We start from the raw sequence: 13,605 nt of genomic DNA, 5'->3' as shown, positions 1-13,605 counted from the left end.
ACTCTGCTACATACAGACAAACACACACAACTCTACTACATACAGACAAACACATACAACTCTGCTACATACAGACAAACACATACAACTCTACTACATACAGACAAACACATACAACTCTACTACATACAGACAAACACATACAACTCTGCTACATACAGACAAACACATACAACTCTACTACATACAGACAAACACATACAACTCTGCTACATACAGACAAACACACACAACTCTGCTACATTCAGACAAATGCACACAACTCTGCTGCTCTGTGGGGCCCACACCCGCGGCTCGGCGGGGACAGCACCCGCGGCAGCACCCGCGGCTCGGCGGGGCCCACACCCGCGGCTCGGCAGTACAGCACCCGCAGCAGCACCCGCGGCTCGGCGGGGACAGCACCCGCGGCAGCACCCGCCGCTTGGCGGGGACAGCACCCGCGGCTCGGCGGGGCCCACACCCGCGGCTCGGCGGCGACAGCACCCGCGGCTCGGCGGGGCCCACACCCGCGGCTCGGTGGGTACAGCACCCGCGGAATCGGCGGGGGGGATTGGCAGGGGCCAGGGCATACATCTGGGGGGTTAGAAGCAGCTCACCGGGGCCCATAATGGGGAGGCGGGGAGGGCACTTACCCGATTAGGTCACGGTGGAGAGGGGGCCCACACAGCGCCGGACAGAAGCTCGCCTCCTTCATCTGTGGGACTGAGAAGGCGGTAGCTCCGCCCACAGATGAAATTCAAACCAGGATGTCTGCGCGCCTTAAAGTGACGGCGCCGCAGATTGCTGCCGAGGACTGCGGTCCCCGGAACTCGGCCAGGGACCGCAGAACTGTAAAGGCGAGTGGGCCCCGGCCAAGGGACAGGAGAACTGACGAGGCCGAGTGGGCCCCCCCGGCTCTCCAGGGCCCCGGCATTTGCCCGGGTTTGCCGGGTGCTGACGCCGGCCCTGTCTCCAGGGCCCCGGCATTTGCCCGGGTTTGCCGGGTGCTGACGCCGGCCCTGGTTGTGTGGGTTTATATAATGCTAATACATGTATTTTAATCACAGGCATAAAGAAGGACACAAGGGGGCTCTGATTAGGCAGCCCATCCTCCGTGATTTTGAAAAGATATTCTGACTTTTAGGAAAGTTCCCAAGAAGCAGAAAATAATGTCAAATATACTATATCTACAGTATAACTCACGCATGAAATATCCTAGAGCCCAAACGTTCCTGCCAGTCATGTGGTGATGATGCCATATACATTATTTATGCAATGGCTGCAGCTAATCATCGGCCTCAGATAATCTTTGGCTGCAGTGGTTACATGAATGGTGTATGTGGCAGCATGACTGCAGGACCAGCTGAGATCAGTGGAGGTATAGGAGGAGCACCAGAGGATTTAAAACGCGAATGTTATGCCCACTAAAGTACACTCATGGAAAATAACGTAAAATAAGGTCTAAAGGCCCCGTTACACGCAACGACGTATCTAACGATATATCGCCGGGGTCACGGATTCCGTGACACACATCCGGCATCGTTAGCGACGTCGTTGTGTGTAACAGCTCCGAGCGAGTGTTAGCGATCAAAAATACTCACCTTATCGTTGATCGTTGACACGTCGTTCATTTTCATAAAATCCTGCTGTTGCAGGACGCCGGTTGTTCATCTTTGCTGCGGCAGCACACATCGCTACATGTGACACCATAGGAATGAGGAACATCACCGAACCTGCGGCCGCCGGAAATGAGGAAGGAAGGAGGTGGGAGGGATGTTAGATCTTAGAAAGGAAGCTGTTCGCCGGCCACAGCGATGTTGCTAGGCAGGTAAGTCCCGTGTGACGGGTCCTAACGATGTTGTGCGCCACGGGCAGCGATTTGCCGGTGTTGCACAACCGACGGGGGCTTTCACCAGCGACATCGCTAGCGATGTCGCTGCGTGTAAAGCCCCCTTTACTCAAAACTACTACATTTGAACTGGCCGGTTCCCATACAGACTCGAGGTCCCAGGTGCGCAGTCCTTAAAGGCCCCTACACAGACTGACCTTTGATTCCTAAGCGGCCATTGAAGATTTCATGTATCTCCTTGAGATTTCAAGGGAAGGTGCAGAGTAAAAATTAGTAAACTATAAGTTACAATCTGCTGGATCCACTTCAGAAATATGACCATGGGGAAATGGAAGCCCGGTGAAGCTTTAAATACTTGCACCCACTGGGTAACAGGGCCGACTGAATTACAGCATTGGGAACACTTGTTGAACACATTATAGAAAGGCAATCAACACACAAACAAAGTGTTCAGAACCAGGACAGCGACCAAACTTTACTGTGTCTCAGTGGAGAGGGAAATGGACCACAGTATAGTAAGGCCACTGGATCAAATCTGAGGCAAGATAGATGGTAATGGTTATTTGGTTAATACTATTTTATGCTATTTGACTAATTTCTGTACCTATAAAGGGGTATTATTACACTATAGACTTTGGTATACAGAGTGTAAAAGCATGGCTAACCTTTTCCATCTTCGTCATGGCTTCTGTTTATTATATACTGTCCATTGTATTGAAGGACAGAATAGTGCAGCATGCAACAATATTCCTTTTATCAAATCTGGTGAAATCTGCAGTGGAAGCTCCATCACCCTTCATGGTGGTTGCTCACCACAATAAGGTCCGCGATTTATTAACAGTTTATATGTCTGGGTGATGGTCATTAGGGTGGGAGTGTCCTACACTCATGCAGATCACGTTGTACTGTGGACAGTTCTTTATCTCATTGTAAGTTCTCATTGTTTTATACTCACCAATATCACAATTATTATTCTTCTTATTAATAAGACCTACAGGAATATTCCATCCTGCGGTGCGTCCAACGGCCGTATGACATGACATCTTGCCTTTAAGATTGTTCCATGAGATGTCTTTGTTACTTTTCTTCACAATAGCAACAGCGTAATATGTTCCTTTATAGAGATAAAGAAAATTGGGATTTACACTATACACAATGAGTACAAATGTGTATTTTTATATTTTTTTTTGCAATGCCTTACTGATAAATGTGAACACAATTAAAAATTATTATTCACCTACTCTATTGGCCCCACCACATCAAACAATAATGAAAAGTGTAACTGGAATCCTATTGTATGTAACAAGCCTATAAGTTTATAGCAACGTTTTACAGTCTCTTGCCACATTACTTACAGTTTACAGCCAAACTAGCAACTCCATTTGCAGATACATGTTTTGTTTTTTTTGCCTCTCATCAGTGAAAAGCAGGATAACTGGTTGGTTTGGGGAGAGGTCGTTGACAATGTGTTTAAAAATTTTCCTTGGGCAGAGCACTAAAGGGTACTTTGCACGCTGCGACATCGGAAGCCGATGCTGCAATGTCGAGCGCGATAGTCCCCGCCCCCATCGCAGTAGCGATATCTTGTGATTGCTGGCGTAGCGAACATTATCGCTATGGCAGCTTCACTGCACTCACCTGCCCTGCGACATCACTCTGGCAGGCGATCCGCCTCCTTCCTAAAGGGGCGGGTTGTGCGGCGTCACAGCGACGTCACACGGCAGGCAGCCAATAGCAGCGGAGGGGCGGAGATGTGCAGGATGTAAACATCCCGCCCACCTCCTTCCTTCCGCATTGCAGCCGGGACGCAGGTAGGAGATGTTCCTCGCTCCTGCGGCTTCATGCACAGCGATGTGTGCGGCCGCAGGAACGAGAAACAACATCGTACCTGTCGCTGCACCGGCATTATGGAAATGTCGGACCCTACACCGATGATACGATAACGACGCTTTTACTCTCGTTAATCGTATCAAAAAGGATTTGCACACTGCGATATCGACTGCGACGCCGGATGTGCGTCACTTCCGATTTGACCCCACCGACATCGCACCTGCGATGACGTAGTGTGTAAAGTACCCCTAAGTCAGTGTCGGTAGACTTATAAGCCATGCAATGCTCCCCTGCTAGATAAAATATGCAAATAGCTTCTTCACAGTGAAATAGTACAGGAAATCCGTGCCGCCTATTAACCCCATCACAACATTTGAGGTACGTTTACGTTATGGTTGGTAAGAGGTTCCCTCAAAATGGTGTAAATATACATCATGGAGATCATGCAGGCACAGAGGCAGTATCCATACGATCGCTGCCAGGAGCTTGGCGTATCTTGGCTGTTTAACCCCCTAAATTCTGCAATCAATAGCGATCGCAGGATTTAGGGGCTGTGAGAGGGAGTGCGCTTCTTTTCTCTCCCAATCGGGACCCCCGTGACATAATCAAGGGGGTCCAATCATTGCCTAGGCAACCTGTAGTCATCAAAACTGCATCAAAATTGCTCACTACACTCTTAGATGAATTTCTTGAGAGGTGTAGTTTCCAAATTGGGTTCACTTGTTCGGGGTTTCTGCTGTTTTGGCATGTCAGGGAATCTTCAAATGTGACATGGCATCTATTTACTCTCGTTACTCTTGTGAAAATGAAAAATATGGGGTTAAAGCAACATTTTTGTGTTAAAAATGTATTTTTTAATTCATACAGCTCAACGGTATACAATTCTGTGATTCACTTGTGGGGTCCAGGTGTTCAACACATGTCTAGATAAATTCCTTGAAGGGTCTAGTTTCCAAAATGGCGTGACTTGTGGGGGGTTTCCAGTGTTTAGGCACCATAGGGGTTCTGCAAATGCAACATGGCATCTGCTATTTAATCCAGCCAATTTTGCACTCCAAAATTCAAATAGCGCTCCTTCACTTCTGAGCCCTGCCGTTCACCCAAACAGTAGTGTTGCACCACAAAAGGGGGATCAGCATACTTAGGAGAAATTGCACAAGAAATGAATTGGTTTATTTTTGCCTGTTACCCTTATAAAAATGAAAAATTTGTGGCTAAAACAATATTTTTTTTTAGGAAAATGTAATATTTCATGCTTTTCTTTCTACATTGCTTTAGTTCCTGTGAAGCACCTGAAGGCGTAATAAACTTCGTAGATGTGGGTTTCAGCACTTTGATGGGTGCAGTTTTTTAAATGGTGTCACGTTTGGGTATTTTCTGTCACATAGGACCTTCAAAGTCACTTGAAATGTGATATGGTCTCTAAAAATGTTTTATAAATTTTGTTGGAAAAATTAGAACTAACTTTTTCTAAAAAATATATACAGTATATATTTCAAAAATGGTGCTATGTTAAGTAACCATGTGGAAAATGTTATTATTAATGATTTTGTGATATAACTATCAGGGGCATAAAAATTCAAAGTTCAAAAATTGCAAACTTTTCACAGCTTTTATAATTTTTTTGTTATTTTAATAAATAAACGTAAATTATAGGTAGATGGTTTTGGTCTGTTTTGCCGCATCTAGGCCCAGATGGCTTGTCATAACTTATGGACTAATGAATTTGAAATGAGCTGAATCGCAAGAGACTGGGGGCCATGGAGCAAAACAATGACCCAAAGCACACACGTTCCTTTATAAAAGAATGCTTATAGAAGAATAAAGTTCAGTTTTTGGATTTGTCAAGTCAAATGTCTGACCATAATCTTATAGAAATGTTGTGGAAGTACCTGAAGTGACCAATTCATGAGAGAGAGCTCATCAACATAATGGAGTTGAAGCTGGTTCTTTTTAGAGGAATGGGTGACAATTCCTCCAAGCTGATGTGCAGAACTAACCAACAATTACCGAACGTACTTAGATGTAGTCATTGGTGAACAAGGTGGGTCAAGCCAGATACTAAAATCAAAGATTCACTTAATTTTGCCATTCCTATTCACTTGATACTGGACCATCAATAAAAAATGGCAAAGTCTAATAGTTTTTACTCATTTGTTGAAGTTCTACTCCAATTGTCTTTTCAGGGAGGAAGGAGACGAACTCTAATGTCCACCATTGGAAGTAGCAATCCTAAAAGTCAATAGGACTTTAGCAAGCCTTTTCATATAACTTAGGATTTATGCGAGATCAGAACCTCAATTTGCAGACACAGTGTTTCGGGGTGATTTCCCCTCATCAGTGCAACGTATGAGATCTGATCTGGCGTATGAGAGGCTATAGTGGGGTATTAGGGGAAAACATTTCTCCTTGCGGAGGCTGACCAACCAATCTGGCTGCCAGTGAGGATTCTTAGAGCTGCAATGCTCCTCTGGGAAATAAGTTTTATTCAAATTTATGCTTAAACATGGAAAACTCTGAAGAGTTCCTTCAAGCACCACTGTATATGAAAAACCTATTAAGTAAAGTTAGACCCATTATTTCTATTGTTACAATGGATATTTTATTTTTTAGACAGCTGTCTCCAAAATAGCCTGCATATAGGCAGAGAGCCAGGCAAGAAGAAACCAGAGAGAACCACTTTGTGGCCCTCTCTTCCGTTGCCTGGATATTTTCTGTTATGTAACGCCCCCTCATCCTGTCTCTTAAAAAGAGCGGGAAGCAGGTGGCCACACACAGACAGGTCACCATGATGACCGACTGAATTCCTGGTAGGGTGGGGGGCCTGACCTAGGAGTGAGCTGGAGAGCAGACAGGAAGTCTAGTTAGAACTAGTGATGCTGGCATGGCTCCGCTCACTAAAAAGAGCCGGAATTTTCAGATCGTTCTCGGCTCCTTATTAAATATGTGTTCATCCCAGGTGAACACATATTTAAGATTATAGAGACGCTGCTGAAACCCCGCCCACCCATGGCAAAACCCCACCCACGTACAAGTGACCAATTAGATTGTTGACTAGGTGGAGTTTAGCTGCGGGTGGGCAGAGTTTCAGTGGCGAAAAGAGCTGTTTAGAGATTTTATTGGCTCACACTAGTGATCTGGCTCCTGTCAGTCACTGCAGGGAGCCGGATCTTTGTGTCGGATCGTTCGCGACCGACACATCACTAGTTAGAACTGTCTGAAATGTGAAAAAGCACAGACCTCTGCAGGGACAGCTCCTGCAGAGGGGAAAAAGCCAGACCAGGGCTAGTAACACCTGGAGGAAGGGAACGGGGACAGGTACTGGGGATCGTAGAGAATGTACATGGTAGCGCCTGGGGACCTCTGATTCTTTCAGGGGTTGCTACCGGAGTAATGGAGAGAGAGACAGAGAGGCGGCGAGTCCCCAAGAAGCTCCATGTCACGGGTACAGCAACCAAATGAACACGAAAGAGAGACCCTCAGATTACCCTACCGGACCCTGCCTCTGACCTGCCATGGACTGACCGAAGGCAACAACAGCGAGGACCAGCACCCGGGTGCGATGTTGGAACAGACCAGTGAATAAAAAGGAACTGGAACCCGCACTATGTGATCTGTGACTTTTGTGAGTAAATGCCGCTGCCCTGTGCCCCAGTGCTCCCGAGGACTGCCGCCCCCGATTCTCACTAACCTCCCGAGGCTTCCCTGCTCCACCCATGGGGAACGATTCCATCTTGGCTGCATGTAACATCTGCCCCGGAGAGAGACGGTGCAGCGGCGGCTAATCATAAGGTCGCACACCACGGGTGACGCTGCTAGCATCCCTCGTTCCCATCCCATACCGCTCCTGGGAGAGAGAAAGGTTGCAGGGGGAGGGGGATCTGGTAGCACAGAAGGCCGGGATCCCAGTTGTTGCTGCAACCGGTGACATGCTCCTCAGGAACCCCGTCACCCTCTTCCCCTTACCCCCTTGTCACATTGGACTGTTGAAATTTTTAATGAAACCCACCGGGGTCACGGAAGCCGGGTCAAGCCACTCCCAACTTGATCCCAAACACCACCGGCTTGGTGACCGTGCGAGTCCTGCAAGCCCCGGCATGGGCGTTTTATTTCCATGCTATGTTTTCTCCAAAAAACCTCATCCGATCTCACATCACAGTGCCCATGGGTCAGGCAGCATGAAACTACTGACAGGTTCCCTTGAAAATGTCCACATAAGACAATTTAATGATACATGTATTAGTCAGCAATTGATATATGTACAGTAGACACGTTTTCAGTGGAACATTGATGCAGAAAAAGTCAATACCTTGTGTTTTTGATCCACTTGTTCTGCATGGTTTCAGATCATCTGTAAAGTAGAAGAAGATTTCCATATGATTCACTTATCTAGCGAGTACTGTAGTTTAAAGTTATAATTAGTGTTACCACTCAAAAGAAAACAAAAGAAAAACTATGTCCCAAGAAGACCTGTTACGAGGAGCCTCTTTTTAGTGAAGTCAATATTCATGGTATTGTAGCTCAGCATCTGGGATGTAGTGAGTGCCCATTACTTTTGAAGACCAATCAGAGAAATGTAAAGTTGTGGTTGGTGCCGTGGGTCCTGTTGTACCAACAGAGTGTAAACCTTCTATGTCACCGCTATTTGGTCACTGTATGGTACGTTGTACTGGTATTATTTATCTTGGCATTGAGTTATAATATCCGGACAGTGTTTTTCACCATGTGTGCATTTAATGGTTCTTTTATTTGTACAGTGAACTTATTATACTAACACAAATTATTAGTAGCATTATAATTAGTCCGATGTGTAATAACGGCACTATAGCTGTCACTATTGCTGTAGCATTGTACCAAGCCTACTTCTATACTGTAGAAATATTTCCTTCAATGGCATTAGCCAGCAGATATCTCGACTATCCTGTAATACTGACACTGACCACACAGTGAATTTGCTTACCTTGGTTATAATATTCTCCCATTACAGGAAGAAGACCGCATTGCCCTGCCGTGTACAAGTACCCTCCATCCAGTGTTACTGCGTCAGCTTCACCTTTCTACAAAGAAATAATTTAACTTTATTAATGGTATTGTTCCATATAATGAAACACGAGTAATTGTACGGTCTTTTTACTCTGTTTTGTTATGTCTGTTTATACCTCCAAAGTATGACATTTTCTAGACCGTATCGCCTAAAGCAGGGGTGGGCAATTCATTTTCCTAAGGGGCCACATGCGATACTGTGACTACTATGGAGGGCTGAACCAATAAGCTGAAATTAATCCTGCTCAGTATTAATAACATATTAATTATACTTATTATTTTATATTGTTATTATTACTTAATATCGAGCAGAATGAAGTATGCTGTCCCTCCTATATACCATAAGACCCACATACAGCCACCCTAGATACAGTATGAGTTCACATACAGCCCACTATATACAGTATGAGCCCACATATAGCCCACTATGTAACGTGTGAACCCTGACATAGCCTCTCTCTATATAGTATGAGGTCTCACAAAGTCCCTCTATAAACAGTGTGAGTACCCATATAATTTCTTTATATACAGTATGAGCCCCCACATAGCCCCTATACATAGTGTGAGTCACTACATAGTACCCTATATACATCATAAGCCCCCACAAAGCCTCCCTATATTCATTATGAGACCTCATATAGCTCAATGTATACAGGTACACATCCCATACACACATGCTCCCCTCACTCCCGTCCCCCCAGCGCTCAGCTCCGGTCTCCTATGCACTGACTCTACGCACAGCAGATGCAATGAAGTGACATTGTCGTGTTTACGGTCTCAGACACACAGAGTGATTGGTGAAAGAAGAATTCATCATGGTAACGTAGATAGCAATGGACTAGGCAGGGAGAAAGCATGAATCAGCTTTTGGTTCACTGGTTTCAGTCCTTCAGCTGTCTCGGCCAGATTGGATCAGCCAGCGGACCGTATGTGGCCCCTGTACTGAACTTTGGCCAGGTCTGGTCTATAAGCATCCTTTGTGGAAAAAAAAAATATATACTACGTGCATATATGGATGCCTCTGTATAAAATACCGCAATCTGCTACATTATTCAGTATAGCAAAAAAAGATATAACCAATTTATACTTTCGCAACAGAGACCAAAATCACACTCCTTTAGTCTCTTACAGGGGAATGTGAGTCTAAAGGTACGTATGATGTCTGATGGAGCTCTCCTGTAACATACAGTAAGTGACCATACTCTCAAATAGGAGCTGATCTGCAGCACCCAGCAATGGCCACTGCACATAGAATGAAGCTGTGTTGGTCAGCTCCATTTAGTGCTTATATCCAGTCGCCACTGGAGCTCGTAGTAGTTGTTATACCTCAATCTGAGTTTTGTTGTATAATTGTTAGACCTCCACCAATCTGATATATGTTGGACCACCATCGATCTAATAATGATGTCCTGTGAAATAGGGGTCATCAGTATTACGTTTGGAGAAGCCCTTACTAAGACTTGTAGAATACATTCTTCTGCAGATAACGCCTCAGTGCATTCAATGGCCCCGCCGCTTGCAGGTGTCCAGTCGTCACACTTCATCTTCTCCAGCTTACTCTGTGTGCACCAGCGTATGGTCTCCTTGGAAGGAGAATCCAACACTGAAAATGTAGAGAATGAAGGAAATTACAAGCCAATCTATAGTTTCACATTATGATCACAAAATCCTAATTCTCGCCATGAGATAAGGCATATATACCGAGTTCCCAATTATTATGTAAATTGGATTTAAGTGTCATTTAGATTTAATTGTGTTTTCAAATAAACTGATGGATGGTTTTGTGTCTCAGGCCTCTTTGGATCACTAAAATCAATCTCAAACACTTGTGATAATTAGTTTGACACCTGAGTCCTATTAAAGGAAAACGTTCCTCATTATTCAGCAGACCACAGGTTAATAAATATGGTAAAAAAAATAGGATCTCTCTGCTGCTAAAAAGCATGAAATAATCCAAAGCCTTGGCGAAAGTATGAAATCATTAGATATTTCATGACAATTGAGTGTGACTATTGTACTGTATAGACAATTGTGGCTTGTACACAGCAAAGCTGGGTTTGTGCAGATAAATGCATAAAGAGGAAGGTTTTTGCCAGACAAATTCATCGGAGTAAAGGCCCCGTCACACACAGAGATAAATCTTTGGCAGATCTGTGGTTGCAGTGAAATCATGGACATATTGTTCCATTTGTACACAGCCACAAACCTGGCACTGATTGTCCACAATTTCACTGCAACCACAGATCTGCTGAAGATTTATCTCTGTGTGTAAAGGGGCCTTAAGACAACAGCTGTTAAAATACCATCACAAAGCAGCAAATAGATATTCGAAGCTGCTGGTGGAGTCCTGGAAAGCTCAAGATGTAGGATCCTCCAGAGGCTTGCAGTTGTGCATAAACCTACTGCCACCCCTAAACAGCGCTCACAAGTAGAAATAGTTACATTGGGCTCAGACATACATGAAGACTAATTTTATAATCTTATTCTTAGCATTCTTTACTAAGAAGTGCCATGCAGCTATAGATTGTCCATTGGAATGAAGCAATGAATGGCTGGTGGATGGCCACCAGGTCCCAACAAAGCTGCAATGTCAGGATGGAGGTGGTGGAGTCATGTTTTGGGCTGGAATCATGGGGAGAGAGCTGGTAGGCCCAATTAGGGTTTCTTAAGTTGTGAAAATGACTTCGGCAAAGTACCGTCTATAGAGTTTCTGACTGACTACTTCTGTGTTACAAAACAAAGAACCGTACATTTGTAGTAAAATCATCGTCATGCAGGACAATGCACCATGTCATGCTGCAAAGAATAAGTCTGAGTCATTGGCTGCTATGGGCAGAAAAGGAGAGAAACGCATGGTGTGGCCACCAGCCTACCCTAACTTCAACTCTGTTGAGAACATGGGAGAATCCTCAAGAACTAAATCAATGAGGGTTGGAGGCAGTTCCCATTGAAAGAGCAGCTCTGGGAGGCTATTCTGACATCCTGCAAGGAAGAACCTATCCAAAAACTCAGAAGTTCAATGGATGCAAGAATTGTAAAGGTGATATCAAGCAAGGGTTCCTATGTTACCATGTAGCTTGGTCTGTTAAGATATTTTTGATTGGAAAACTTTTGATTTCAGTTAAGTGTGACCTCTTAATGCTGAAAATTCAACAAATGACCATTTTCAGTTCTTTACGACCTATAAAATGCTTGGAAAAATAAGGGTTCCTTGTTGGCATGGACCAACTCTACTGTCTTGTCAATTAAGTAATTCATGTTATTATTTAAGTTGTGCTGCTGTGATACACTTTATTGATCCCATGGGAAATTATGGTATCGAATCGTATCGTATTTAGGAAAATCAGAGAAAATTGAAAAATAATTTAGAACATGGTGTTGTATTAGTAACAAATACAAAGTCCCTTTATTACTTCCCTCTGCATCTCTTACCTGACATTCCTCTTATAGAACTGAAGTGACTTGCTCCTAGATACAAGAAGGCATCCATGGACGATGGTAAAGGAACAGGAATGGCTGCAGAATTCCTCAAAAGTAGACTCTTCCCAGACTTAGAGCCAGATAGTTTACATTCTTTTTTCTTTAAATAGAAAAATATTTAGAAAGATTAAAAATTAGTAAAAATAAAACTATTCATATGTTGTCAGTAGACATAGCAAACCTTGGATTTCAGTTTACATATTATGTTATGTCTTAATTGTTAGATTGATGTGGGTGCCATCTCAGAGACATCCATTGATTGCTAAGTGCCCTGTTCCCCATCAATTTCAAGACTGAGGTCTGGAGACGTAAATAGAACTACAAGTGACACATGCAAGCTGACACTCAATTTAAGTCTACCGCACCGACAAAGATGGCCTAGCACAGCGCTTGATTAATTTTTCATTATACAGTCAGGGCCAGAAATATTTGGACAGCGACACAAGTTTTGTTATTTTAGCTGTTTACAAAAACATGTTCAGAAATACAATTATATATATAATATGGGCTGAAAGTGCACACTCCCAGCTGCAATATGAGAGTTTTCACATCCAAATCGGAGAAAGAGTTTAGGAATCATAGCTCTGTAATGCATAGCCTCCTCTTTTTCAAGGGACCAAAAGTAATTAGACAAGGGACTCTAAGGGCTGCAATTAACTCTGAAGGCATCTCCCTCGTTAATCTGTAATAAATGAAGTAGTTAAAAGGTCTGGGGTTGATTACAGGTGTGTGGTTTTGCATTTGGAAGCTGTTGCTGTGACCAGACAACATGCGGTCTAAGGAACTCTCAATTGAGGTGAAGCAGAACATCCTGAGGCTGAAAAAAAAGAAAAAATTCATCAGAGAGATAGCAGACATGCTTGGAGTAGCAAAATCAACAGTCGGGTACATTCTGAGAAAAAAGGAATTGACTGGTGAGCTTGGGAACTCAAAAAGGCCTGGGCGTCCACGGATGACAACAGTGGTGGATGATCGCCGCATACTTTCTTTGGTGAAGAAGAACCCGTTCACAACATCAACTGAAGTCCAGAACACTCTCAGTGAAGTAGGTGTATCTGTCTCTAAGTCAACAGTAAAGAGAAGACTCCATGAAAGTAAATACAAAGGGTTCACATCTAGATGCAAACCATTCATCAATTCCAAAAATAGACAGGCCAAAGTTAAATTTGCTGAAAAACACCTCATGAAGCCAGCTCAGTTCTGGAAAAGTATTCTATGGACAGATGAGACAAAGATCAACCTGTACCAGAATGATGGGAAGAAAAAAGTTTGGAGAAGAAAGGGAACGGCACATGATCCAAGGCACACCACATCCTCTGTAAAACATGGTGGAGGCAACGTGATGGCATGGGCATGCATGGTTTTCAATGGCACTGGGTCACTTGTGTTTATTGATGACATAACAGCAGACAATAGTAGCCGGA

The 13,605-nt window shown here is 44.0% G+C and overlaps 1 protein-coding gene across 1 annotated transcript in view; it reads right to left on the bottom strand.

Annotated features, from left to right (window-relative positions):
- Positions 1 to 13,605, bottom strand: part of LOC142296895 (serotransferrin-B-like) — an 80,685-nt gene that overhangs the window by 33,845 nt on the left and 33,235 nt on the right. The window contains exons 8-12 of the mRNA XM_075340998.1: positions 12,134 to 12,281; positions 10,156 to 10,304; positions 8,619 to 8,715; positions 7,968 to 8,009; positions 2,784 to 2,942 (exon numbers count right to left, since the gene is read on the bottom strand). Of these exons, the coding sequence (XP_075197113.1) occupies positions 2,784 to 2,942; positions 7,968 to 8,009; positions 8,619 to 8,715; positions 10,156 to 10,304; positions 12,134 to 12,281 (595 nt within the window). The remainder of the gene's footprint in view (positions 1 to 2,783; positions 2,943 to 7,967; positions 8,010 to 8,618; positions 8,716 to 10,155; positions 10,305 to 12,133; positions 12,282 to 13,605) is intronic.

The sequence above is a fragment of the Anomaloglossus baeobatrachus genome, chromosome 3 (genome assembly GCF_048569485.1).
Source record: "Anomaloglossus baeobatrachus isolate aAnoBae1 chromosome 3, aAnoBae1.hap1, whole genome shotgun sequence".
NCBI lineage: Eukaryota > Metazoa > Chordata > Amphibia > Anura > Aromobatidae > Anomaloglossus > Anomaloglossus baeobatrachus.
This window is presented reverse-complemented; position numbering and strand designations above follow the sequence as displayed.